General features: G+C 47.1%; 1 protein-coding gene across 5 annotated transcripts in view; it reads left to right on the forward strand.

Annotated features, from left to right (window-relative positions):
• myo6b (myosin VIb) overlaps window positions 1-27,042 on the forward strand; it is a 55,854-nt gene that overhangs the window by 27,300 nt on the left and 1,512 nt on the right. For 2 of the 5 annotated variants that reach the window (XM_034297277.1, XM_034297278.1), the window contains 17 exons: window positions 256-383; window positions 1,465-1,560; window positions 1,851-2,021; window positions 3,231-3,269; window positions 3,350-3,443; window positions 3,561-3,691; window positions 3,787-3,864; window positions 3,969-4,098; window positions 4,903-4,993; window positions 5,393-5,543; window positions 6,575-6,783; window positions 9,197-9,275; window positions 12,703-12,863; window positions 14,977-15,021; window positions 17,962-18,062; window positions 19,552-19,683; window positions 26,727-26,946. In XM_034297277.1, the coding sequence (XP_034153168.1) occupies window positions 256-383; window positions 1,465-1,560; window positions 1,851-2,021; window positions 3,231-3,269; window positions 3,350-3,443; window positions 3,561-3,691; window positions 3,787-3,864; window positions 3,969-4,098; window positions 4,903-4,993; window positions 5,393-5,543; window positions 6,575-6,783; window positions 9,197-9,275; window positions 12,703-12,863; window positions 14,977-15,021; window positions 17,962-18,062; window positions 19,552-19,683; window positions 26,727-26,782 (1,892 nt within the window). In that variant the 3' untranslated portion in view covers window positions 26,783-26,946. Of the gene's footprint in view, window positions 1-255; window positions 384-1,464; window positions 1,561-1,850; window positions 2,022-2,296; window positions 2,498-3,230; window positions 3,270-3,349; window positions 3,444-3,560; window positions 3,692-3,786; window positions 3,865-3,968; window positions 4,099-4,902; window positions 4,994-5,392; window positions 5,544-6,574; window positions 6,784-9,196; window positions 9,276-12,702; window positions 12,864-14,976; window positions 15,022-17,961; window positions 18,063-19,551; window positions 19,684-26,726; window positions 26,947-27,042 lie in introns of those variants that run through there. The other 3 variants (XM_034297279.1, XM_034297280.1, XM_034297281.1) reach the window with 2 other exon arrangements.

Below are 27,042 nucleotides of genomic sequence, written 5' to 3' on the forward strand. Positions count from 1 at the left end.
TTTAACTACATTTTCTGCTTGGGGATCGATAAAGTGCTTTCTTGTCGTATCTCATTGTTGTCAGAATAGCTTGCATTGAGCCTGCTGATGATCATCCCTAACCCTCTGATGACATCATCCCTAACCCTAACCTTCTGATGACATCATCCCTAACCCTAACTTTCTGATGAAGTCATCCCTAACCCTAACCCTCTGATGACGTCATCCATAACACTCTGATGACATCATCCATAACCCTCTATTTTATTCCCTTAGACCTGGTGGAGGCCCGGCTGGTGGGCATCTTGGACATTCTGGACGAGGAGAACCGTCTGCCGCAGCCCAGCGACCAGCACTTTGCTGAGACCGTCCACAGCAAGCACAGAAACCACTTCAGACTCACGGTGAGAGATCCAGTCTGCAGGTTGTTATGGTAAATCCATCTATAAGAGCTCTTAATGGATGTAAGTACAGAGACACAGTTCTCTACATCATTTTGTAAAAACCCTGTAAGGAAACTCTAAAGAAAACACAGGACAGTCATCAGTATGTATTACAGTTAAAAGGGGTATAGTAAGATACTGCACAGCTGTCTTATGTCAACAATACATAGGTTTTACCCAAAGGGTGGGCTGTCCCCCCACTTTATCCCAAAGAACTGAGGACACTGTAGGTGACCTATTCAACCCTGAAGGGACACACACCATCTGGACAAAGATACACTGATGGTTTAAACAGATAAACAGATTGATGGAGGACCATTCCATGATGACCATTAACAAATACCAGACCCCCTCTCCCACATTCTGTTTCTTATCTAAACATGGGGACTCTTTTAACTAGTAACTCATTTATAGAATTAAGTTTACATCAGTTCAAGAAGTTCCATAACAAGGTGCACGCCGGCACAGATCTGGGATCAGCTTAGCCGCCCCCGGTCCTGACTTGAACCATTTACGTTGAGAAATGCCAAACTGACAGTGGGGCAGCTGACACACCGGTGCTGAAGCTGCCTTGTCCATCCACACTTGGTCTGCCAAGGGTCTTGGTGTCAGGTCGGATGGACTCACATATGCTGAAGCACTTCCAGTGTGTCCTTGACTAAGACCCAGGCCATGGGGTCTGAAGTCTGGGGTTGTGTTAGATGTTCTGCTCCCTCTTTGTCCGTGTGAATCAGGCGAGCTCTTGTGATCCATCAGTCCCAGCCCCTTTATACGGATCTTTAGTTCTTTCTGTACGTTTCTATCAGGCGTGAAATCCTGTTGGAAACAAGGCATTGTTATCAGGCCATCATAGTGGGCCATCTGCACAGGTCATGGAGGTCGTTTTAATCGTTGTTTTCTATGTTGAAATCAGTATTCTGTCAGTAATGGTCATTTAAGGTGAGTATTCTTCAGTGGTACCAATACACCCTGTAAAATCCTGCAGTTCTATAGACCCCAGATGCACAACATGTACCAATGAACTGTGACCTTTTCTCTGTAGGTTCCCAGGAAGTCAAAACTTGCTGTGCATAGGAACATCAGAGACGATGAAGGCTTCATCATCAGACACTTCGCTGGGGCCGTGTGCTACGAGACGGTAGCTTTCTTTCACATCGATCACATGTCCCTCTTCTCATTTGCAAATGCTTTTTTGCATTTCCTGGTATGATACAGGCATGGAACTTGGTCTGACACAGCTGTGTCTCGGGGGTGGCCTAGCTACTGCATGTATTCATTTTACTTAAATTATTTAATTGCAGTAAACAGCTGTTGCTGACAATACATTTGTCAGCTTCTCAATGTCTGTGTGTGTGTGCGTGGGTGTGTGCGCGCGCGTGTGCACGGGTGTGTGTACACGTTTGTGTGTGTGTGTGCGCAAATCTGCAGACCCAGTTTGTGGAGAAGAATAACGACGCCCTCCACATGTCCTTAGAGAGCCTGGTGTGTGAGTCCAAGGACAGGTTTGTTCGGGAGCTGTTTGAGAACTCCAACAACAGCAAGGACTCCAAGCAGAAAGCTGGCAAGCTCAGCTTCATTAGTGTGGGAAACAAATTCAAGGTGGGGAACCATTCTGTTGACACTGAAGAAAAATAAATGTTTCAGTGTGTGTGAATCTCAAAATTCTTTGAGAATTAGTTTCACATTCTGCTTTTGCTGTCATCGTGAATAGTTTTTAATCTAATCCCTTTTCCTTTTACCTTTTTTAATAGTTATTTCATAGAATGTTTCATAGAACAGTATCAGAGAGAACTAATTTTCCAACTTTGACCTTTGAACTTCTAACACCTCTCGCTTTCCTTTCAACTTATTCCATCCTGCCTTTTCCTCTGTAGACCTCCTCCAGTACCCCGCTTGTTTTCCTGAGAAATCCTTGGGTTGTGGATAAAGGTGGATGAAGGCAGCCTGGGGGGATGAGAGACAGAGTCAGAGGGAGAGAAAGTAGAGCTTAAAGTCTCACAGTGAAGCAGTCAGCCAGAGACAGCCGGTACCAAGACTCCCAGTTGATTTACTTCCAGGCTGTACGACCCCATCAGGTGTGCGCCAACACTGTCCCCCGTCACACCCTGCCTCCACCTGTCTGTGGTCGGCGCTCTGTGCCATCACTGTCCCCCCCCCCGTCACACCACACCTCCACCTGTCTGTGGCCGGCATGCTTTGCCGTCCCAGTGTGCTGGTGGCTGAGTTGATGCTTTTATCACTAATTCATAACGTAGGATGTGGTCACGGCAACCGCACCGTGGACACGGCAACCGCATTGTGGACACGGCAACCGTACCATGGACACGGCAACCGCATTGTGGAAGAGCTGTTAAGGAGACACCCGTTCCGTTTATTGACACAAAAAAAATGAAATTAAAGAAATGAGAAAAGCAAAGTGAGGCGGTATGTCGTGTAGCATGTTGCTCTGAGGAACCATCCTAACAAAGTATTTTTTATTTCTGATTGTGTTTATTAAGGACACTCATTCTCAATATGTAGGATTCCCTTCCCTTCCTTTAGCGTGCTGTTGTGTTGTGTACTTGGCACAGTTTGTCTTTTTTGAATACATATTATGAAAACCTTTTCACTTTATCGTATGGACCTTAAAAGCAGTTCACATTAAGAACAGTGCAAGTTGCTTCTGCCGAAACGTGTTGAGTCATGCTTGATGTTCAGGTGTCTGTCAGCAGGCTGTTCCTCCCAGTGTGTCCCAGCTCGTAACCCCCCTGTGTTTTCAGTGTGGTGTTAAACTGTTGAACCGTTATCTTTCCCCACCTGCCCCCACAGACCCAGTTGAACCTCCTGTTGGAGAAGCTTCGCAGCACTGTGAGTATCTGCACACACCACCAGTCAAGCACCACTCTCAGATAGTCTGTATTTAGACATGATGTACTTATCGTTCAAAGGGCTCCAGCTTCATTCGCTGTGTGAAACCCAATCTGAAGATGGTGAGCCACCACTTTGAGGGAGCCCAGATTTTGTCTCAACTGCAGTGTTCAGGTATAGGCTAGGAAAACATGAACACACAGTCAAAACAGTCACCAACACCATCCCTTTAAAAATAACACATAAACATGAAGGAATCTTGTCAAGAAGTTATGTGGTTCTCCTCATCAGGTATGGTGTCTGTGCTGGACCTGATGCAAGGAGGTTTTCCTTCACGAGCTCCTTTCCACGAGCTCTACAACATGTACAAGCAGTTCATGCCTGACAATCTCACACGACTGGACCCCAGGCTGTTCTGCAAGGTGAGTGGCCCCCTACCCAAAAACAGGTCCACTCATTTTATTCACACCTCGCATCATTCGTATGTTTATCTGTGTGTTCTGGTTCTCCACATCAGGCCCTGTTTAAGGCACTGGGTCTGAATGAGAACGACTACAAGTTTGGGTTGACCAGGGTGTTCTTCCGCCCCGGGAAGGTGAGCGCTGCTTTCAGCTCCATGGTTAAAGCTGGTCAGTACAGGAATGGGACTGGCCCAGATGACCCCGAGGGGTTCTACTCATGTTCCGTTTCTGGGCCCAGTTTGCAGAGTTCGACCAGATCATGAAGTCGGATCCGGAGCACCTGGCGGAGCTGGTGAAGAAGGTCAACCAGTGGCTGGTCGTCAGTCGCTGGAAGAAAGTCCAGTGGTGTTCGCTGTCCGTCATCAAACGTATGTCAACAGTACCAGTCTTTGTAAACTCACAGGACACTATTAGAGTGACGGCTCATTCATCGCCAACCGCATTGAGGTTCTGAGACGCCCAACTGTGCGCCGCTCATTAACCGGGCCAGTCAAAGAAGGGCTGGTTTAGGTTTGGTGTTAGGGCTGGTTTAGGTTGGGTCATTCAGGTTGAGTTTAAGGATAGAACTAAGGAACAAGGGACATCAGGTCCCCACAAGTGTAGGAAAACCTGAAAAATAAATCCTTATGATGTTTTTTGGTAGGTCCCCTGTAGGAAATGTTTGATTTCAACTGGGTTAAACTAATGGTTAGTTTAAGCAATTCATTTGGTTGGGTTAATATGTTTTGAGACATTACTGGAAATAAAAGCTTTTCCTAACCCTTTGCAACAGGGTATTCCCCAGGCCTAGCGACAATCTAGGCCTGGTTCAAGAGGAATAGGGCAAGGTTTTCTGGGTTTCCGGTCCTCACAAATATGGAATAAAAGATGTGTTGGTGGATGCATGTATGTTTGTTTTTAGAGACCCAACATCATACAGAGTATTTTATTTAGACTCTCTTTCCAACCTTACTCTCTCCATACCCCACCTCCCCCTTTCTCTCTCCCTCTCTCCCTCTCTCTCTCTCTCCCTCTCTCTCTCTCCCTCTCTCTATGTCCTTTTTCTCTGTCTTTTGCTATTTCACTCTCTTGGTTTCTCTTCTCTTTTCGTGTTCTCTCTCTTCTTCTCTCCACGTTTCTCTTTTCTATTTATTTCTCCCTCTCTCAATCTCCCTTTGCCTCCCTCCCTACAGTGAAGGAGAAGATGAAGTATCGTGCCTCTGCCCTTATTAAGATTCAGAAGACAGTCCGCATGTGGCTCTGTAAGAAAAGACATAAGCCACGGTGGGTGTACACACACACACACACCCGTGTTGTTATAGTCTACACACACACACACACACTATCTCGCTCTCTTTGTTTAAAAATGATCCACAGTCACACTCTGTGCCTTTTGATGGTTTCTCCAGATTGTGAAGTTCAAATGAATCCGGCGCACTCATCCGTGTCTCATGGCACTTTCTGTCCGTGTTGCATTTAGATACTCTGTCTTTCTCCTGACAACAAAGTTTGCCTTTGTCCTGTTGCCTTTGGAAAACACTTCCGGGTGATGGGTTTTTAAATTGTCTTGTTATTATGGTGTGTGTGTGTGTGTGTGTGGTTGGCTCACACTCCTTGGTGGTTCATGTCGTGTTCTCTTCCCTCATACATACGTGTGCTGCATGTTGCGTGTCATGGCCACAGCATCGACGGCCTGGTGAAGGTGCGGAACTTAAAGGCACGTATGGAGCGCTTCAAAGAGGTGGTGGGCGCATTGAAAGAGGGCAAGCCGGAGATGGACAAGCAGGTCCTGGAGCTGGGGGCCTCCATCGACACCCTGATGGTCAAGATCAAGGTGAGGATGGCTACAGGGTCAGGGGTCACGTCTGGAGATTCTGTCCCCTCAGATCTAACCTTCCAGTCCTAACCAGTACAGGTGAACTTCTTTTGGTAAACCCAACAGAGAGGAAGCCTGGGTGTCAGTGAGTCATCCACTTTTGGAATCGGTTCCTGCTGATCTCATCATTTCTCACATCTCATTTCATTCCTGTCATCTCATCAGGAAGCCATTTCCTGGGGTTGTTTTGATCGGTAATACTCTAATATGTTTAGGGAGGGCTGCTCTCTCCCTGCGCCATTATCGCCAGTCTTATTAGAACCCTAGAGGGCGGATGACACACCCGCTGTAACGGACACAGGACGGGGTTGGGAATTTCAGTCCCTGATTATTTGTGTTTGAACTTTCTGTTTTGAAGATGTGGCTAGCTGCAGTGTCTGAGCCAAATCTTCCTCAACCCATGATCCCTCATACAAGTAAAGTCTGTGACTCTGCCAGGGTCCATCTGTTATCTTTCTGTGTTATGCTCCGTGTTCTCCAGCCCACAATGAAGCGTCTAGCTTAGCATCGCTGAGGGCCTTGAGCTAACATTTGCACTTGAATTATGCGTGAGCCGTGAACGATGGATGTCAGTCATTCAGGTCTCCGTGCGTCGTCTCGATCTGAGACAAAGTCAATGCTTCAAGAATGGAACTCCTGATACGGCCTGCTGATTGGTTTACAGGTGGAACTCCCATTACTGCCTGCTGATCTGCTGACAGGTGTGACATCACAGGCATCAGTCGCAGCAGATTTAGGTGCTGGTGGTTCTGATCTCAGTCACTAGGTCTCTCCAGTCATCTGGTTAGAACATCTGGAGGGGATGTGGGGTTTCTTCTGAGCCCATAGCAGGATGGGGCATCCCTCAATTCCTGGCATTGGACTGGTGAAATTAAGATCTTTGTTTGAGGGGAGGAAATCCATTCAAACTAATGTTGATTTTATTTTTGGGAATTTAATGTTATTTCTAGCAAATTACTACTGGGTTCTCCCATGGACCCCTTCTATAGTCCACAGTGATGACCCGGAAGGAGATTGACCAGGAGTACCAGGGACTGGTGAGGAGCTCAGAGCAGCTGCTGTGCTCCATGCAGAAGAAGAAGCAAGAGGAGGAGGAGATGGAGAGACTGCGGCGCATCGAAAAGGAGATGGAGAGGGAGAGAAAGAGGAGAGAAGAAGAGGACAAGCAACGCCAGCAAGAGGCTGAAGACAGGAGGATGTAAGTGGATGAGAGGTGGGGGTGGGTGATTGTGGTGGATGATGGCGGTTATGGATGATAATGGTGGTGGAAAGAGGAGAGAAGAAGAGGACAAGCAACGCCAGCAAGAGGCTGAAGACAGATGTTTAGATTAGATTAGATTCAACTTTACTGTCATTGAACAGTACAGGTACAGTACAACAAAATACAGTTAGGATCTAACCAGATGTGCAAATGGAGGAGGGCAGAAAATGTACAGGCATTAGGTATAGTATATGTTACAACTGGGATAATAGTTGTTTGGGTACAAATGGCAGTTTCAAAATGTCATTCAAGATGTGCAATCGAGGCAAATGAAGGTGTGATGTAGTAAGGTAGCACGTGAACCCAAGATGCAGAGATAGCAGCAATGAGGTCCTGAGGTAGACATGCGTGTGTAACAACTTTAAAAATGCAAGCACTAGGGCAATTTTATCTGGCTAACTGAATATACAGGAGGATGTAAGTGGATGAGAAGTGGGGGTGGGTGATTGTGGTGGATGATGGTGGTTATGGATGATAATGGTGGTGGATAATAATGGGTGGTAGATGGTAATGGAAGGTGGTTGTGGTGGATAATGATGGTGATGAATGATGATGATAATGGTGGGGTGGATGATGATGGTGTGGTGGTGGATGATGGTGTGGTGGTGGATGATGTGCTGGTGGTGGATGATGATGGTGATGAGTGATGATGATAATGGTGGGGTGGATGATGATGGTGTGGTGATGGATGATGTGGTGGTGGATGATGTGGTGGTGGTGGATGTGTTGGTGGGAGATGTGTTGGTGGATGATGTGCTGGTGGATTATGTGGTGGTGGATGATGTGTTGTTGGGTGATGTGTTGTTGGGTGATGTGGTGGTGGCTTGATGATGGTGGTGGATGATGATGATGATGTGTTGGTGATGATTTCTTGGATGATGATGTGGTGGTGGATGATGGTTGTGGATGATTATGATGATGATGTGTCGGTGGATGATGTGACGGTGGGTGATGTGTCGGTGGGTTATCTGGAAGATATCAGTTTGTTAGTGTGGATGGCATATCCTCTAACAAGTCAAAGGTATGTTTTGGTGTTCCTCAAGGCTCGGTTCTGGGCCCATTATTGTTCTCACTATATATGCTGCCTGTGGGTGATGTAATCCGAAATCACAATGTAAACTTTCACTGTTACGCTGATGACACACAGTTATATATTTCAATGAAGCATGGAGAAGCCCCTAAATTAGCTAATTTGGAAGCATGCGTTTCAGATATTAGGAAGTGGATGACAAGGAATCTTTTGCTCTTAAACTCAAGGAAAACAGAAATGCTTGTTTTAGGACCCAAGAAACAAAGAGCGTTGTTAGCAGATCTCACTGTGAACCTCGACGGCTGCATGGTCGTACCCCAAAAAACTGTAAAAAGCCATTGACCCTGACCTCTCCTTTGAAGAACATATAAAATATGTCTCAAGAGTTGCTTATTTTCATCTTCGAAACATTGCAAAAATTAGAAACGTTCTATCAAAAACTGATGCAGAAAAATGTATCCATGATCTGCCAATCAAGGTTAGAAATGCAAACTCAGCTGGCAATACTCCGCCCTCATTCAGAGGGGGTTGCGGTTGGTGAGTGTCCCTTTGGTTGATGCCTGGCAATGTGGGTGGATTGATTTCCTGCCTGTTGGGCCCTGTCCGGGGCCTCCCCCGAGTAGGGCCACAGTGTCGCCGGAGCCCCCCGTCTCAGTTCCAAGGTGTTACGCTGCTATATTATTGTGCTGGGGGATATGAGGAATGCACTTTCTAACTTTTCTCAGTCTCCTCCAGTTTTACATTTTAGGAGGAGATGAGGTCCTGGTCCACACCTGCGGAGTACCTGGTTTGGGGGGCCCGTTGCTGTCCCTGTCCTTGTCCACCTGGTCATACTTTTGACCTAGTCTAAAATCAAATAGACTCTGGATTTAGTCCAGAGAAATTCATAAATTATTCCAATTGGACTCTTAATATCTCACCCGGCACAGCCAGAAGAGGACTGGTCACCCCTCTGAGCCTGGGTCCTCTCTAGGTTTCTTCCTAAAATTTGGACTTCTAAGGGAGTTTTTCCTAGCCACTGAAATCCAACACTACTGTTGTTTGCTCCTTGAGGTTTAAGGGCAAGTTTCTCTGTAAAGCATTTTGTTACAACTGCTGTTGTAAAAAGGTCTTTATAAATACATTTGATTGATTGATTGATTGATTGATTGGATGATGTGTTGGTGTATGATGTGGTGGTGGTGGATGATGATGATGTATTGGTCAATGATGTGGTGGATAATGATGATGTCTTGGTGGATGATGATGATAATGTGGTGGATGATGTGTTGGTGGGTGATGTGGTGGTGGTGTATCATTGTCCCTGTCTCCTCTCCTTAGGAAATCGGAGATGGAGCTTAAGCGGAAGCAGGAGGAAGAGGAGAGGAGGAGAAGGGAGGAAGATGACAGGGTCATGCAGGTTTGTGACCACCTGTGATATGCACACCTGAAGTGAGATGTTCATCTATCAGCAGATCTGCGTCTCTAACACTGTATTAGATCAATGGCTGTTTATCAGAGTCAGTCTAAATATATTTGTCCCACCAGTTGGGCTTTTGACCAATCACATTGTGTTTTACATCTGCGTTAGGTATGATGACATGTTTGGTCAAAAGACCACTTGGTGAGATGAAAATTAAAAACCCAGGAAAAAAAGAGCCAATTGGGGCATAATGTTCTTTTTCTTCTGCCTTTACTCCCTAACCCCTGTCTGTCCCTCTCCTATTTGCAGTTGTCTCTGTTGAGTTATTGAATATATGTAGAGGAGGTCACAACTGTAAACCCTCTGGGGGATTTCTGCAAATAGGATTCAGCCAGGCCTGTAGTGGAAGGTGTTATCTCTCACCTCAGGGAATTGAACGGTTTTAATTAAACAGGCTGTGGAGAGTCCCCTCCCTCTGTAACCCATCCTCCCTTTCCCCTGGCCTCCAGTTATATTCCTTCATTGCCCCTTTGCATCTTCCTCTGCCTGCTACATTCTCTATGGTAATTCCACCCTGGGCGCTGTCCACCGGCTCTGATTTACCAGGGGTAGAGACCGAGGCTGGGTCAAAGCTCTTCTGCTAGTTCAGGAGTCCTAGATGTACGCAAACAGAACATGTCAGCCTTTCCCAGCTCAACCCAGCCCAGCACTAATATTCACAAACAACCCGTTTCTTTAGCAGTCCCCTTCACACACACACACACACACACACACACAAAGCTTTACTGCAGTTTTGAGTTTCTGAAGCTTTTCTCTTCTTGCTGTCCACAGACTTGTGGAATGCCTTTTGGGAAGTTTCATTGTCTCCGAGTTTGTCATATACCAGATTATTTTTGCCATGAACTTGGGGTGAAGAAATGAACTCCCTAAATGTTTTTAACCAATGAATTAAAGGAGTACTGTTTAGAATCCTGCCTCTAAGGTCTGCAAGAGTGAATCTAAACAGAAACATGATCTCTTCCCTTAATGAACGATACCAGTTTTGTATTAGAGTGGTTTAGGGTGGGAGAACAGTACTGCAGATCGTGGGTAAAGTGAGTATAATGCACACTGATAGACGGACCGGTGAGGACTTTTAAATGGGGAATATCTCAGGAATTCAACAATTTTGTAGAAGAAATATTTGAAATATTTACATTAACTGCAGTTTTCTGATCCTTTGTGCTTGTATCTATGCTAGTAGTTACAGTAGAAATGTCACATCTGGCCCCTTTAAGGAGGGCCTTGTTTTATTGCAAAAACTCCTAACAGATTTAGGAGAGCTGAAGATCACTCCAGGTCTTCATCCGCAAGCCAGTTTTTTTCCACACACTCTTCCACCAAGGAAGTCAGACGGATCAGAAGCATATCAGGGCTCAGTCTCCTGACAACCACAGCTTGTGAAGCACCTGAGTCACCAGATGTAGGAGTAATGAGACCAGGAAATACCTACAAGACCTCATCCCTTTCCGGGCAATGCTTTGCTTAAGGGGTTTCCAGACAGTCCTCTGCTAGTGCCATGGCTTAGACCGGAACCTGCGCTCGTATTCAACCCTCACCAACTGTCCCAAAACACCTTGAGAGTTCCTTCATGTACAGTGGATATAGAAAGTCTATATACCCCTGTTTAAATGCCAAGAATGAGACAAAGATTTCCACTTAATGTGACCTATAATTTGAACAATTCAATTGAAAAACAAACTGAAATCTTCGAGGGGGAAGAATGAAAAAGAAAAACCTTAACCTGGTTGCATAAGTGTGCACACCCTCTTATAACTGGGGATGTGGCTGTGTTCAGAATTAACCAATCATATTCAAACTCTTGTTAAATAGAAGTCATTACACACCTGCCATCATTTAAAGTGACTCTGATTAATCACAGATGAATTTCAGCTGTTCTAGTAGGATTTTCCTGACATTTTCTTAGTTGCATCTCAGAGCTAAAGGCATTGTCCGCAGAGAGCTTCCAAAGCATCAGAGGGACCTTATTGTTAAAAGATATCAGTCAGGAGAAGGGTACAAAAAATAATTTCCAAAAAGCATTAGATATACCATGGTACACAGTGATGACAGTCATCGTCAAGTGGAGAAAATATGGCACAACAGAGACATTACCAAGAACTGGACGTCCCTCCAAAATTGATGAAAAGATGAGAAGAAAACTGGTCAGGGAGGCTTCCAAGAGGCCTACAGCATCATTAAAGGAACTGCAGGTTTTTCTGGCAAGTACTGGCTGGAATCGGGACCTTAGTCAGGGTGGAGGGAATTATGAACAGTTCCAAATACCAAGCAATTTTGGCACAAAACCTTCGGGTGTCCGTTAGAAAGCTGAAGATGAAGAGGAAGTTCACCTTTCAGCACGACAACAACCCAAAGCACACATCCAAATCCACAAAAGCATGGCTTCACCAGAAGAAGATCAAGGTTTTAGAATGGCCCAGCCAGAGCCCAGACCTGAATCCAATTGAACATCTGTGGCGTGATCTGAAGAGGGCTGTGCACATGAGTTTTGACAGATTTGGAGCGCTTTTGCAAAGAAGAGTGGGCAAATATTGCCACATCAAGATGTGCCATGCTAATAGACTCCTACCCATAAAGACTGAGTGCTGTAATAAAATCAAAAGGTGCTTCAACAAAGTATTAGTTTAAGGGTGTGCACATTTATGCAACCAGGTTATTGTGAGTTTTTTATTTTACATTTTTCTCCCTCAAAGATTTCAGTTATAGGTCACATTAAAGGTGGAAAACGTTCTGACATGATTTATCTTTGTCTCATTCTTTTACAACACAAAAACCTGTCATTTTAACGGGGATGTGTAGACTTTTTATATCCACTGTATTTTAGGCCAGAGTGGTTGCACCAACTGTCCGCAGGGTTGTCTACATGCTCTGTCAGAGGGACAGACAGCCTGAGCCAGGATAACATGTCCAATCAGGCCTTACCAAACAGCAGGCCCTGTAATTACATCAGTTATCTCCTGGCTCCAAGGGCCTGTTGAGGCTCCATCTCGCCCCAGGACAGTCTGATAGGGCTTAGTTGGCCCAGCACAGGTCCCGCTCTCATCTCTGATGCCAGAACTGGTTGGCTTTTCACCCTGAGAGAGAAGAGCAACATTGGTGCTGTGTTTACTGTGTTTGAATGTGTGCTCCATCTCCATAAAACTAGGGGAAAATTTGACATTTCAAGATAAGTCGCTTGAGGTCTTGGGAATGATTGCAAATGATCTGCTGTAGCGATGCTTCTTCTGTATGTAAATGTTCCTGGCCCAGCGTTCTAGACCACATGGTTGTTTACTGCTATTAAGTGAAGTGTCTGCTGCCGTTATGTGAAGTGTCTGCTGATGGATGTGTGTGTGTGTCTGCTGATGGGTTTGTGTGTGTCTAGGCGGAGATGGACATCCAGATAGCGTTGGAGCGGGAGGAGGACTCCCAGCGCTCAGCCGTATGGGAGCAGGAGAGGAGGGACAGGGAGCTGGCCATGAGGATCGCCCAGAGTGAAGCCGAACTCATAACGGATGATGCCCAGATTGACCCCAGCCTGCGCAGGTACACTTACACACCTGTTTTTGTTCCGTCAAGATTACACTCAAGTGACTTACACAAGCCTTAGATGAGGTATTCACAAGCCTTAGATGAGGTATTCACAAGCCCTAGATGAGGTATTCACAAGCCCTAAATGAGGTATTCACGAGCCCTAGATGAGGTATTCACAAGCCTTAAATGAGGTATTCACAAGCCCTAGATGAGGTATTCACAAGCCCTTGATGAGGTATTCACAAGCCCGTAGATGAGGTATTCACAAGCCTTAGATGAGGTATTCACGAGCCCTATATGAGGTATTCACAAGCCCTAGATGAGGTATTCACACGCCTTAGATGAGGTATTCACACGCCTTAGATGAGGTATTCACATGCCCTAGAAGAGGTATTCACGCGCTTTAGATGAGGTATTCACACGCCTTAGAAGAGGTATTCACACGCCCTAGATGAGGTATTCACGAGCCCTAGAAGAGGTATTCACAAGCCCTATATGAGGTATTCACAAGCCCTAGATGAGGTATTCACACGCTTTAGATGAGGTATTCACACGCCTTAGATGAAGTATTCACACGCCCTAGATGAGGTATTCACGCGCTTTAGATGAGGTATTCACAGGCCTTAGATGAGGTATTCACACGCCCTAGATGAGGTATTCACACGCCTTAGATGAGGTATTCACACGCCTTAGATGAGGTATTCACACACCCTATATGAGGTATTCACACACCCTAGATGAGGTATTCACACGCCTTAGATGAGGTATTCACACGCCTTAGATGAGTTATTCACAAGCTCTAGATGAGGTATTCACACACCTTAGATGAGGTATTCACAAGCTCTAGATAAGGTATTCACAAGCCTTAGATGAGGTATTTACGAGCCTTAGGTGAGGTACTTACGAGCCTTAGATGAGGTATTCTCAAGCCCTAGATGAGGTATTCACAAGCCCTTGATGAGGTATTCACAAGCCCGTAGATGAGGTATTCACAAGCCTTAGATGAGGTATTCACGAGCCCTATATGAGGTATTCACAAGCCCTAGATGAGGTATTCACACGCCTTAGATGAGGTATTCACAAGCTCTAGATAAGGTATTCACAAGCCTTAGATGAGGTATTTACGAGCCTTAGATGAGGTACTTACGAGCCTTAGATGAGGTATTCTCAAGCCCTAGATGAGGTATTCACAAGCCCTTGATGAGGTATTCACAAGCCCTTGATGAGGTATTCACAAGCCTTAGATGAGGTATTCACGAGCCCTATATGAGGTATTCACAAGCCCTAGATGAAGTATTCACACGCCTTAGATGAGGTATTCACACGCCCTAGATGAGGTATTCACGAGCCCTAGAAGAGGTATTCACAAGCCCTATATGAGGTATTCACAAGCCCTAGATGAGGTATTCACACGCTTTAGATGAGGTATTCACACGCCTTAGATGAAGTATTCACACGCCCTAGATGAGGTATTCACGCGCTTTAGATGAGGTATTCACAGGCCTTAGATGAGGTATTCACACGCCCTAGATGAGGTATTCACACGCTTTAGATGAGGTATTCACACGCCTTAGATGAGGTATTCACACACCCTATATGAGGTATTCACAAGCCCTAGATGAGGTATTCACACGCCTTAGATGAGGTATTCACACGCCTTAGATGAGGTATTCACAAGCTCTAGATGAGGTATTCACACACCTTAGATGAGGTATTCACAAGCTCTAGATAAGGTATTCACAAGCCTTAGATGAGGTATTTACAAGCCTTAGATGAGGTACTTACGAGCCTTAGATGAGGTATTCTCAAGCCCTAGATGAGGTATTCACAAGCCTTAGATGAGGTATTTCACGAGCCCTAGTTGAGGTATTCACACTCCTTAAATGAGGTATTCACAAGCCCTAGATAAGGTATTCACGAGTTTTAGATGAAGTATTTGCGCAGAGTTTCTGAATTTAGATTGTTAATTAACACAGACTTTTTGTAAGGAGGGAACACCATTTGTAACAATTCAGCTAATTACTTAGAGCTGTTGTATTTCATTATTCTTATCTAAAATGGAGACCCATTCCTGTCCTGTCTCCTGTAACCTGTTTTATCCTCGTCTTGTTGTCCCCTCCCCCAGCAACGAATATCTCTCAGGTCTCTATCCTGACACAGTGAGAGCCATGTAAGACAGTATCTCTCAGCCTAGCTTTCTGCTTTTAGCACTAACTGACCTAATGCAACACATAATCACACTTCCCCTGCATTACTAAATCTTCACCTAAAATCTAATCCCACACCAATCTAGATCCAGGATTATGCATGCACATGCAGAACCATCATAAACAATGCACTAATTCACTAATTCTTCACATTGGATCAAACCAAATAACAAGGCAGTCCAGTCACGAATCAGTTCTCCATTGTGTTGTACGACTGGGGCATGAATCAATAACTCCGGGAGACAAGCACTTCTGATTATTCGCAAAACCGACAGCCATTGCCCAATCTGAAAAGGGATGTATGCTAGGACATCTCAGCCTCTGTTTCTTCTGGGTTACTCAGGTCTAATCAGCATATACTGAATAATCATAAGTTCAGTTTGCACTGTTTGTAAAATCAAGATGATCACAGTGGACATGATCTGTTTTCTCCTTCTTACATAGGATGATTTTCAGTTTCTGCATACAGCCCCTTCCATCTACTGCTCCTGGTGTCTCTGACAGTTTGATTACCAACTGCTGGCAACCCTAATGAGTTGCTTGGCCAAAAGCTCCCTTTCATTAACAAATCCCACAGGCTTCTGACACTGTAGGGTCCTGCATGGGAGAGATGTACTTCAGAACAAAATCCTAACCAATATTTGTGTTAATTAGCTAGCTAGTTTGGAGTAGTAAGACTTAACCTCCCTCATAATGATATCAGTGGCTACAACCAGCCAACTAATACGTGATAGTCCAGGCTTTGTTACCATGGGCGTAGCGCCGTGCTGTTTTTGGGTCTCCTGACACTGGAACACCTCCAGGACCCATTTCAGCTGTCAGATGATTTCCTCAGGACTTTACAGGGATATACAGTTAAGCCGCTTCTCCTGACATCAACACAGTCAGGTGTCACAACCTCTTGACCCTGTCCCAGAACGCCCAACATCAACACGGTCAGGTGTCACAACCTCTTGACCCTGTCCCAGAACGCCCTGACATCAACACGGTCAGGTGTCACAACCTCTTGACCCTGTCCCAGAACGCCCTGACATCAACACGGTCAGGTGTCACAACCTCTTGACCCTGTCCCAGAACGCCCTGACATCAACACGGTCAGGTGTCACAACCTCTTGACCCTGTCCCAGAACGCCCTGACATCAACACGGTCAGGTGTCACAACCTCTTGACCCTGTCCCAGAACGCCCTGACATCAACACGGTCAGGTGTCACAACCTCTTGACCCTGTCCCAGAACGCCCTGACATCAACACGGTCAGGTGTCACAACCTCTTGACCCTGTCCCAGAACGCCCTGACATCAACACGGTCAGGTGTCACAACCTCTTGACCCTGTCCCAGAACGCCCTGACATCAACACGGTCAGGTGTCACAACCTCTTGACCCTGTCCCAGAACGCCCTGACATCAACACGGTCAGGTGTCACAACCTCTTGACCCTGTCCCAGAACGCCCTGACATCAACACGGTCAGGTGTCACAACCTCTTGACCCTGTCCCAGAACGCCCTGACATCAACACGGTCAGGTGTCACAACCTCTTGACCCTGTCCCAGAACGCCCTGACATCAACACGGTCAGGTGTCACAACCTCTTGACCCTGTCCCAGAACGCCCTGACATCAACACGGTCAGTTGTCACAACCTCTTGACCCTGTCCAAGAACGCCCAACATCAACACGGTCAGGTGTCACAACCTCTTGACCCTGTCCCAGAACGCCCTGACATCAACACGGTCAGTTGTCACAACCTCTTGACCCTGTCCCAGAACGCCCAACATCAACACGGTCAGTTGTCACAACCTCTTGAATGAACATCCTTAAAATACTGTCTTTTGTAATTCCTAATTAGACCTTCATCTGGTAGACATGGGTCAACACACATCTGTTCCTGTCTTCCCCTCACATCTGTTCCTGTCTTCCCCTGACCCCTGTGACCCCCGGAGGTTGAAAGAGCTACTATCCATTGCTCAGTCCCAAAGGTCATGATAGCTATCACCAGCACTCACACCACAGACTCCCCCTTTACCACACCTTGGCCTCCCCCATCACCACATCACAGACTCCCAAATCACCACACCACAGACTCCCCAATCACCACACCACAGACTCCCCCTTTACCACACCATGGCCTCCCCCATCACCACACCATGGCCTCCCCCATCACCACATCACAGACTCCCAAATCACCACACCACAGACTCCCCAATCACCACACCACAGACTCCCCAATCACCACACCACAGACTCCCCCTTTACCACACCATGGCCTCCCCCATCACCACACCATGGCCTCCCCCATCACCACATCACAGACTCCCCCATCACCACATAACAGACTCCCCCATCACCACATCGCAGACTCCCCCATCATCCCTCAGTCTCTTCAGCACTCAGGCTGGCCGTCCTTTCACATGAGATGTTAATATGTTCTGATTGGATTATCTCCAGAAGAACCAGGGATCCCTCTATAGCAGCCCAAACCCATACATGCCCAAACAGAGCTGCAGGGCCCAGATTAAATAGGGGCCAAGTTCTGCTTTCTATGTTACTGAACTGGACTTCTCAGCAGAACCCTGTGAGAGTCTGCAGACAAAGCCCCTCTTAACCCAGATACACATTGACTTCCCTGTTCCAAGGGAGGTTCCTATTGGCAAACATGCAGTCCGGCTCTCCTGATGTCTGCTCCGTCCACATCTAGATGGGAGTAAATTCCCTTGGAGGAGGGCGGGGAGACCCACATTCGCCCCGCTGAGCACTCCATCATGACTCTGATTCTTGCCAGTAGTTTAATAACCCCCACATCACTGTGGCACCCAGATCTTAGCAGCCCAAGACGTCCCACTGGTCCAAATTGTCAGTTGGTCAACACACAGTTAAAATGGCTTCTTCTCTTCCTGTTTGGCTCAGAGGTCCTCAGGTGCAGGCGCTAAAATCCGCCGGCGTGAAGAAGTATGACCTGAGCAAGTGGAAGTATGCAGAGTTACGGGACGTCATCAACACCTCGTGTGGTAAGGCTTTACCCCCGACTCCCCCACCACAACCGACCGTAGGTTCACGGTAAGGCTTTACCCCCGACTCCCCCACCACAACCGACCGTAGGTTCACGGTAAGGCTTTACCCCCCACACCCCCACCACAACCCACCGTAGGTTCACGGTAAGGCTTTACCCCGACTCCCCCACCACAACCGACCGTAGGTTCACGGTAAGGCTTTACCCCCGACTCCCCCACCACAACCGACCGTAGGTTCACGGTAAGGCTTTACCCCCGACTCCCCCACCACAACCGACCGTAGGTTCACGGTAAGGCTTTACCCCCGACTCCCCCACCACAACCCACGGTAAGGCTCTGAAAAAACCCTTCAAGAGACAGATAAGGTTGCATGGGAGAGTCGGTATCCTGCTCTTCGCACCTTTATTGCCCGCGGCATCATTAATTCAGCCCGATTTTAATAATTATAAGTCTGGCCATGTTTTTTGTAATGCAACCTATTGAAGAGTGTGGAAAGGGGTGTTTCAGCCCCCTCTATGTATGGTTACCCCTATAATGCTCTTGGATTGTCAGTGGGTCATTTTGAGAAGAGTAGAACCAGACAGAAGAACGTGCTGCTGCAGATGTAATGGGGATTCAGTCAAGTGACAGAGAATTCAGTTATTGCCATTACTGTTTTGTCCTATGTAGCCGTTTTCTAACATTTCAAAAAAAGTATTCCGTTAACAGATTAATAGGCCAACTGTCAGGGAGCACTCCAGACAAACACTTCAGCTTATAGCCCTTTGAACTCTCTGTTAGTAGTCATCCATTCCCCTGAAGGAGTGGCTCATTTGTCAGATGCGGTCAGAAAATCCAGTGGGCTGTCCTTTTTTGAAATATTTACCCCCCATCCTGTTGCAGCTTTGTCTACTTTCATTTTGTTGTCAGGAAATTATGAGCTATTTTTACACCCAATCTTAATGTCTTTGTTGTTTCCTGACAGGTGAAGATGACAACTCCATGAATAACATTACATTATATATACTTAGTGGCTGGCACCACTATTGAGAAATGGAGATATTGACATCGGTTGAATTTTTCAATTTGTTATCACAGTCCTGTGAAATTAGCCCTCTAATTGTCATTTGGGTCAAGTGTAGTCTTGCATAGATTCCTCCAAAATCATGTTGTTGGCCTCCTTTATAGGTCTGGAGAATTCTGATGAGCTAAAACTAGTTGAATGGACTGCTGGAAGCTTTTAGGATTTATTTTTACGAAACTTTGCAGTGTGGCTGAAAATGCAGGAGTAACTGATGTCACAATATTTCTAGCAAATGTTGTTATGAAACTATAGATATTGATGTGTCCAAAATAAATTCACCAAAATTATAGTTGATTCGTAAAGAAGTTATCTATTTCAAAGAATGTACCCTAATGAAGCCATAAAAGATAATAGGGCTGAGATCCAGATGTTTACTCTTCTTTCCCATTCGCTGTGGTAAATTTCTTTGTTGTCCTTGTGTAGACATCGAGCTTCTCGCGGCATGCAGGGAGGAGTTCCACCGTCGTCTGAAAGTATACCATTCCTGGAAGTCCAAGAACAAGAAACGCGACAGCGCTGCAGAGCAAAGGGCTCCCAAATCAGTCGTTGACTATGGTGAGTGAGACTCGTCCCCTCAACCAGGACTGAGTTCAGGCATCATCCTGGGATGATGATGATCCAAACCGCTCAACCAGGACTGAGGTCAGGCATCATCCTGGGATGATGATGATCCAAACCGCTCAACCAGACTGAGGTCAGGGCATCATCCTGGATGATGATCCAAACCCCTCAACCAGGACTGAGTTCAGGCATCATCCTGGGATGATGATGATCCAAACCCCTCAACCAGGACTGAGATCAGGCATGACCATATTCTGTCTTCAATCTTCTCTTTGTGCTCCATGTTTTCACAAGAAGCACCCTTTTTTTTATTAGTTTTTGGCTGTGACCATTTTGGACCTTGAAAGTTGTGGTATATTTACACAGGGTACTTTTGCTAAAGCAGGTACTAATTTACCCGCGTCCCAAACGGAGAAAGTCTCTTTTACGTTCATGTCAAATTAACACAGAATAGGAGCCAGAAGAAGCACCAATGCTGCAATGAAGTCCTAGAGGTTTCCACCCCTTTGGCTGTTTCACAGCTTTGCCGTCTCTTCTCCTGATGATGGTGATTGAGGAGGATTAAAGCACCCTTTATAAATAGCAAGCCTGTTCTTCCTGACTTTCAATTAGCATTCTAAAAAGCTCAGCACAAAACCTAGCTCCTGTTCGCGTCAGAAGTATTTGTTCCAATTAGACTCAGCTGCCTCACCAGTTTAGTGGAGCGCTGCCATGACCGCTCGCTCCAACCAGCCAAGCATGTAGTCAACTCAGCCTCAGGAAACATTGTCAGGTCAAACCACATGTTTATAGAAATATGTCATTACCTGAACGCTCGCTAGTCTTGTTTGTTCATGCTTCATTGTCCCAGACAATCCTTAGGATCATTCATTTTTACTAACTCACGCCCTTCAACCGTTTGACCGAGAGTCATGATGTTTGGGTCGTTGATCCCTCTCTTCAAAAGGAAGAAATGTGCACAAAAAACGGTACGCCATATGCCATTTTTCATAGCAAGAAAAAACATAAAACGCTACTTCTCTGGCACAGAATTTACTATCGGTGCTTGAAATTCTACATCAGTGTATTCTGATCAGTCACTGCGATATTTGTCCAATTACAAACTAAAACAAAATAGCTGCTATTGACCAATAAACATGAGTACATCCATATTGTAACATATTTTTGGTACACACGTTGAAAACACTGTCAAGACTCAACATATAAAATACAATTCAGATTGATCACATATGTTTATGTGATGTGATCTTTTGATCTGTTTGACTCATGCATTATCTCAGATACCACTAACTATCCATCCATCCATCTTCTTCCGCTTATCCGGGGCCGGGTCGCGGGGGCAGCAGTCTAAGCAGGGATGCCCAGACCTCCCTCTCCCCAGACACTTCCTCTAGCTCTTCCGGGGGGACACCGAGGCGTTCCCAGGCCAGCCGGGAGACATAGTCCCTCCAGCGTGTCCTAGGTCTTCCCCGGGGTCTCTTCCCGGTGGGACGGGACCAGAACACCTTCCCAGGAAGGCGTTCCGGAGGCATCCGAAACAGATGCCCAAGCCACCTCAGCTGACCCCTCTCAATGTGGAGGAGCAGCGGCTCTACTCTGAGCTCCTCCCGGGTGACCGAGCTTCTCACCCTATCTCTAAGGGATCGCCCAGCCACCCTGCGGAGAAAGCTCATTTCGGCTGCCTGTATCCGGGATCTTGTCCTTTCGGTCATGACCCAAAGCTCATGACCATAGGTGAGAGTAGGAACGTAGATTGACTGGTAAATCGAGAGCTTCGCCTTGCGGCTCAGCTCTTTCTTCACCACGACAGACCGATACATCGACTGCATTACTGCAGAAGCTGCACCGATCCGTCTGTCAATCTCCCGTTCCATCCTTCCCTCACTCGTGAACAAGACCCCTAGATACTTAAACTCCTCCACTTGAGGCAGGCACTCTCCACCAACCTGAAGTGGGCAAGCCACCCTTTTCCGACTGAGGACCATGGCCTCGGATTTGGAGGTGCTGATTCTCATCCCCACCGCTTCACACTCGGCTGCAAACCGTCCCAGTGCATGCTGAAGGTCCTGGTTAGAAGGGGCCAACACGACAACATCATCCGCAAAGAGCAGAGATGAAATTGTGTGGTCCCCAAACCTGACACCCCCCGGCCCCTGGCTGCGCCTAGAAATTCTGTCCATAAAAATTACGAACAGAACCGGCGACAAAGGGCAGCCCTGCCGGAGTCCAACATGCACTGGGAACAAGTCTGACTTACTGCCGGCAATGCGGACCAAGCTCCTGCTTCGGTCGTACAGGGACCTGACAGCCCTTAGCAAAGGACCCAGGACCCCATATTCCCGAAGCACCCTCCACAAGATGCCGCGAGGGACACAGTCGAATGCCTTCTCCAAATCCACAAAACACATGTGGATTGGTTGGGCAAACTCCCATGAACCCTCCAACACCCCGTAGAGGGTATAGAGCTGGTCCAGTGTTCCACGGCCCGGACGAAAACCACACTGTTCCTCCTGAATCCGAGGTTCTACTATCGGCCGTATTCTCCTCTCCAGAACCCTGGCATAGACTTTCCCGGGGAGGCTGAGAAGTGTGATCCCCCTATAGTTGGAACACACCCTCCGGTCCCCCTTCTTAAAAAGAGGGACCACCACCCCGGTCTGCCATCCCAGAGGCACTGTCCCCGACCGCCACGCGATGTTGCACAGGCGTGTCAACCAAGACAGCCCCACAACATCCAGAGACTTGAGGTACTCAGGGCGGATCTCATCCACCCCCGGTGCCTTGCCACCGAGGAGTTTCTTGACCACCTCTGTGACTTCAGCCCGGGTGATGGACGAGTCCACCTCTGAGCCCTCATCCTCTGCTTCCTCAATGGAAGACGTGACAGCGGGATTGAGGAGATCCTCGAAGTACTCCTTCCACCGCCCGACGACATCCTCAGTTGAGGTCAACAGCTGCCCACCTCTACTGTAAACAGCGTTGGTAGGGCACTGTGTCCCTCTCCTGAGTCGCCGGATGGTTTGCCAGAATCTCTTCGAGGCCAGCCGATAGTCCTTTTCCATGGACTCACCGAACTCCTCCCAGGCCCGAGTTTTTGCCGCCGCAACCACCCGGGCTGCAGCCCGCTTGGCCTGCCGGTACCCGTCAGCTGCCTCAGGAGTCCCACAAGCCAACCAGGCCTGATAGGACTCCTTCTTCAGCTTGACGGCATCCCTTACTTCCGGTGTCCACCACCGGGTTCGGGGATTGCCGCCTCGACAGGCACCGGAGACCTTACGGCCACAGCTCCGAGCGGCCGCTTCGACAATGGCGGTGGAGAACATGGTCCACTCTGACTCAATATCTCCAGCCTCCCTCGGGATCCAGTCGAAGCTCTGCCGGAGGTGGGAGTTAAAGATCTCTCTGACAGGAGACTCGGCCAGACGTTCCCAGCAGACCCTTACAGTACGCTTGGGCCTGCCGAGTCTGTCCAGCTTCCTCCCCCGCCATCGGATCCAACTCACCACCAGGTGGTGATCAGTTGACAGCTCCGCCCCTCTCTTCACCCGAGTGTCCAAGACATACGGCCGCAGGTCAGATGAGACGACAACAAAGTCGATCATCGACCTGCGGCCTAGGGTGTCCTGGTGCCACGTGCACTGATGGACACCCTTATGCATGAACATGGTGTTCGTTATGGACAAACTGTGACTAGCACAGAAGTCCAATAACTGAACACCACTCGGGTTCAGATCAGGGGGGCCGTTCCTCCCAATCACGCCCCTCCAGGTGTCACTGTCGTTGCAAACGTGGGCGTTGAAGTCCCCCAGTAGAACGATAGAGTCCCCAGTCGGAGCACTTTCCAGCACCCCTCCCAGAGACTCCAAGAAGGTCGGGTACTCTGCACTGCCGTTCGGCCCATAGGCACAAACAACAGTGAGAGACCTATCCCCGACCCGTAGGCGCAGGGAAACGACCCTCTCGTTCACCGGGGTAAACTCCAACACATGGCGGCAGAGCTGGGGAGCTATAAGCAAACCCACACCAGCCCGCCGCCTCTCACCATGGGCAACTCCAGAGTGGTGAAGAGTCCATCCTCTCTCAAGGAGTGTGGTTCCAGAGCCCAAGCCGTGCGTAGAGGTGATCCCGACTACCTCTAATCGGAACCTCTCAACCTCACGCACTAACTCAGGCTCCTTCCCCGCCAGCGAGGTGACATTCCACGTCCCTAGAGCTGGTTTCCGTGTCCAGAGATCGGGTTGTCTAGGCCCCTGCCTTCGACTGCCGCCCGATCCACTTCGCACCGGCCCCTTATGGTCCCTCCCGTGGGTGGTGAGCCCACGGGAAGGCGGCCCCACGTCGCCCGTTCGGGCTGAGCCCGGCCGGGCCCCATGGGGAAAGGCCCGGCCACCAGGCGCTCGCTTACGAGCCCCAACCCCGGGCCTGGCTCCAGGGTGGGGCCCCGGCTGCGCCATACCGGGCGACGTCACGGAACTCAAAGTCTTTATCATCATTAAGGGGGTTTTGAACCGCTCTTAGTCTGACCCGTCGCCTAAGACCTGTTTGCCTTGGGAGACCCTACCAGGGGCATATAGCCCCAGACAACATAGCTCCTAGGGTCACTCGGGTACTCAAACCCCTCCACCGCGTTAAGGTGGCAGTTCATGGAGGGGTACCACTAACTAAACCTGGCTAAATGATGCATCTTGCTATAACGATCTGGCATTTATAAAATATCAGTGGGAACGGTATGTCAATTGTTGGGGACTACATGTCAACTTTTCCCTTGTTTTATTGCTTTTAACTGCAATTTGCATCTTTCTCTTTTGATGAAGACATCTTGGTCCTATTTAGTTGATCTTTTGTTTGTCTGCAGTTTTTCTCTTTCATGCTAATGGTAACAGCTCTTGGAAAGGGGAAAATCATCTTACTTTGCGTTCCTCCAATAATATTTGTTTTTGTATTACATACCTTATTTCCCGTGATTCAACCCTCCAACATGGTCTAACTTCTGACAAATAAAAAATTTTACCACTGATAGACTCTTCTCTCTAAAAACAAAAGTACAGGGCAGTCCAGAAGCAGAGCTTAGCTTTCTCTCCAATGCATCTATTAAAGCTCCGCCTTTAGTGCGGTCTCTGAGTATTTGGACATTGACACAAGTTTTGTTGTTATAGCTGTTGTTGCATTTGAAATTAAACAATGACGGTTAGCATGCCGTCAATTAAATAAGAGGTTAGCATCCGGTCTGTCAGCTTTAAAAGGGTTTTTAAGAGCCTTTTAAAGCTGACCGACCAAAGGTAATACCAAAAGTAATTGCACAAATTAACCTAATTTTTTTATAAACTTGTCATATTTGGTACTTGGGGGCCCATTTTTGGCATCTGATGACTGCATGAAGCTTGCAGGTCATATACATCACCAGACACTGGGGTTCTTCCCTTGTGATGCTCAACCAGACTTCTACTCTATCCATTTACAGTTCCTATTGGTTTCAGGGCATTACTACCTTCATGCTCAGTTGAATACAGGTCAGGTAAAAATTCCTTGGTTGCTTTAGCATTGGGGTCATTATCCTGGTGCAAGATGAAGTCCCGTCCAGTGGGTTTTAATGCATGTGTTTGTATCTGAGCAGACAAGATGTTTCTGTACAGAATTCATCCTGCTGCTGCTCTCAGCAGTTGCATCATCAATGAAGACAAGTGAGCCTGTTCCAGTGGCAGCCATATATGCCTGAAACATAACAACCCCTTCTGCCTTATTTCACAGAAAAGTTTGCATGCCAATTCTTGTTTTGTTCACATCTTCCTCTTTCCATCAGCCTGGTATATGTTAAAATCTAACCATTATACCTCTTTCCAGAACTCTGCAGGTGGTTTTGGTGTTAGTTAGACCTTCCTGTTTTTGAGGCTAACTAGTGTTTTTTGTACACCTGGTGTCTGAACTACAGAGATTTTCCGCCAACTGTAGTGGCTGACATCTTATGAACAAGCACACAGACAAAATATTTTAATAGATAGCTTGTTAAATCTGTAGGTAACCCTTTACATTATCATGTATTACCTTGTTTTATATTTTTGCCGGACCGCATAAGCGGAGCCGGTCTAGAAGAGCGAATGTCTCTAACTGACTGACTGACTGACTACCCCTTGTTAAATAGTGTAGTGGTTAGAGACTCCAGAACAAGGTCCCGCGTTCGACACCTGTAACAGTCAAAACGCGTTATGCATGAGGTTCAGGACAGACAAAAACTTTGCTGGCTACAACCCTATGTAGCTACGTAATAGGAAGCCTAAAATAAAACGGTTCTGGTGGATATTATGATTTGTTCTGGATAGAAAAACACTTCACTGGCTACACGATTCTCTCATCTTTTCACTTGACCAAAAAGTCAGTTATCATCACCTATATTGATAGAGTAGTTATTGAATCAGTGTCATTCATGAATGGCTAATAAGCTGTTAAAAAGGCCAGTGGAAGAACCATTAACAATGGTTAATGGTGTCTAACGAAATATTCATACTCGGCATGATGTTAATGTGTGACAAAATTATATAATGTCAAGAGGCTATACTGACACCCAGTAAATGTACAGCTCTGTAGCCTAGTGGTTAACAACATAGCCTTTCACGTGGGCGACCCGGGTTTGATTCTCGAGAGGGCAGCCATGATTAACACATTTTATTGCAGGCCAGCTAAACTAGGCTGGTTTCTTGTTATTTAGTTTCAGACTTGTGAGTGACTGATCAGAACCATCTTACCACACCTAACTTTGAGAACCACTGGCCTAGAGTAACCGACCAGCAGCTTCCACAAAGTCCAATGATGCAAGCTCGGGTCAAACAGGTGTCTCAGATGAAAATGTATTCTTATGACTGATTAACTACAGAAATATTTGGTGGATAAGCAGTCTATTGGACAAACAACCTGTACCAATCACATGTCTACTCAATCGAGTCAATCCTAAAAACAGGATAAAAAAACAAATTTCAAATGTAGACATCACGTAATGTGTTATGATATCAGTATTTTAAATCTCATGAAACCATCTCCCGCAGCCCAACAGAACCCTTCGCTGGCCTCGGTCGCCCCCCCAACCGGAGGACCGCAATGAGCCGCCAGCAGCGCTACTTTCGCATCCCCTTCATCCGGCCCGACCGACCAGTACAAGGATCCGCAGAACAAGAAGAAAGGCTGGTGGTACGCCACTTCGACGGGCCCTGGATCGCCAGGCAGATGGAGCTGCACCCTGACAACAGCCCATCCTTCTGGTGGCAGGTGGGTCAGAGGTGTAGGGTCACCGCTGTTTGTCCTGGATATGGGACACCGGTCTGTGTTCGTTTGTGGAATATGATGTTTTAAATAAATTTTTCA

This window comes from Esox lucius, chromosome 15, assembly GCF_011004845.1.
Source record: "Esox lucius isolate fEsoLuc1 chromosome 15, fEsoLuc1.pri, whole genome shotgun sequence".
Classification (NCBI taxonomy): Eukaryota; Metazoa; Chordata; class Actinopteri; order Esociformes; family Esocidae; genus Esox; species Esox lucius.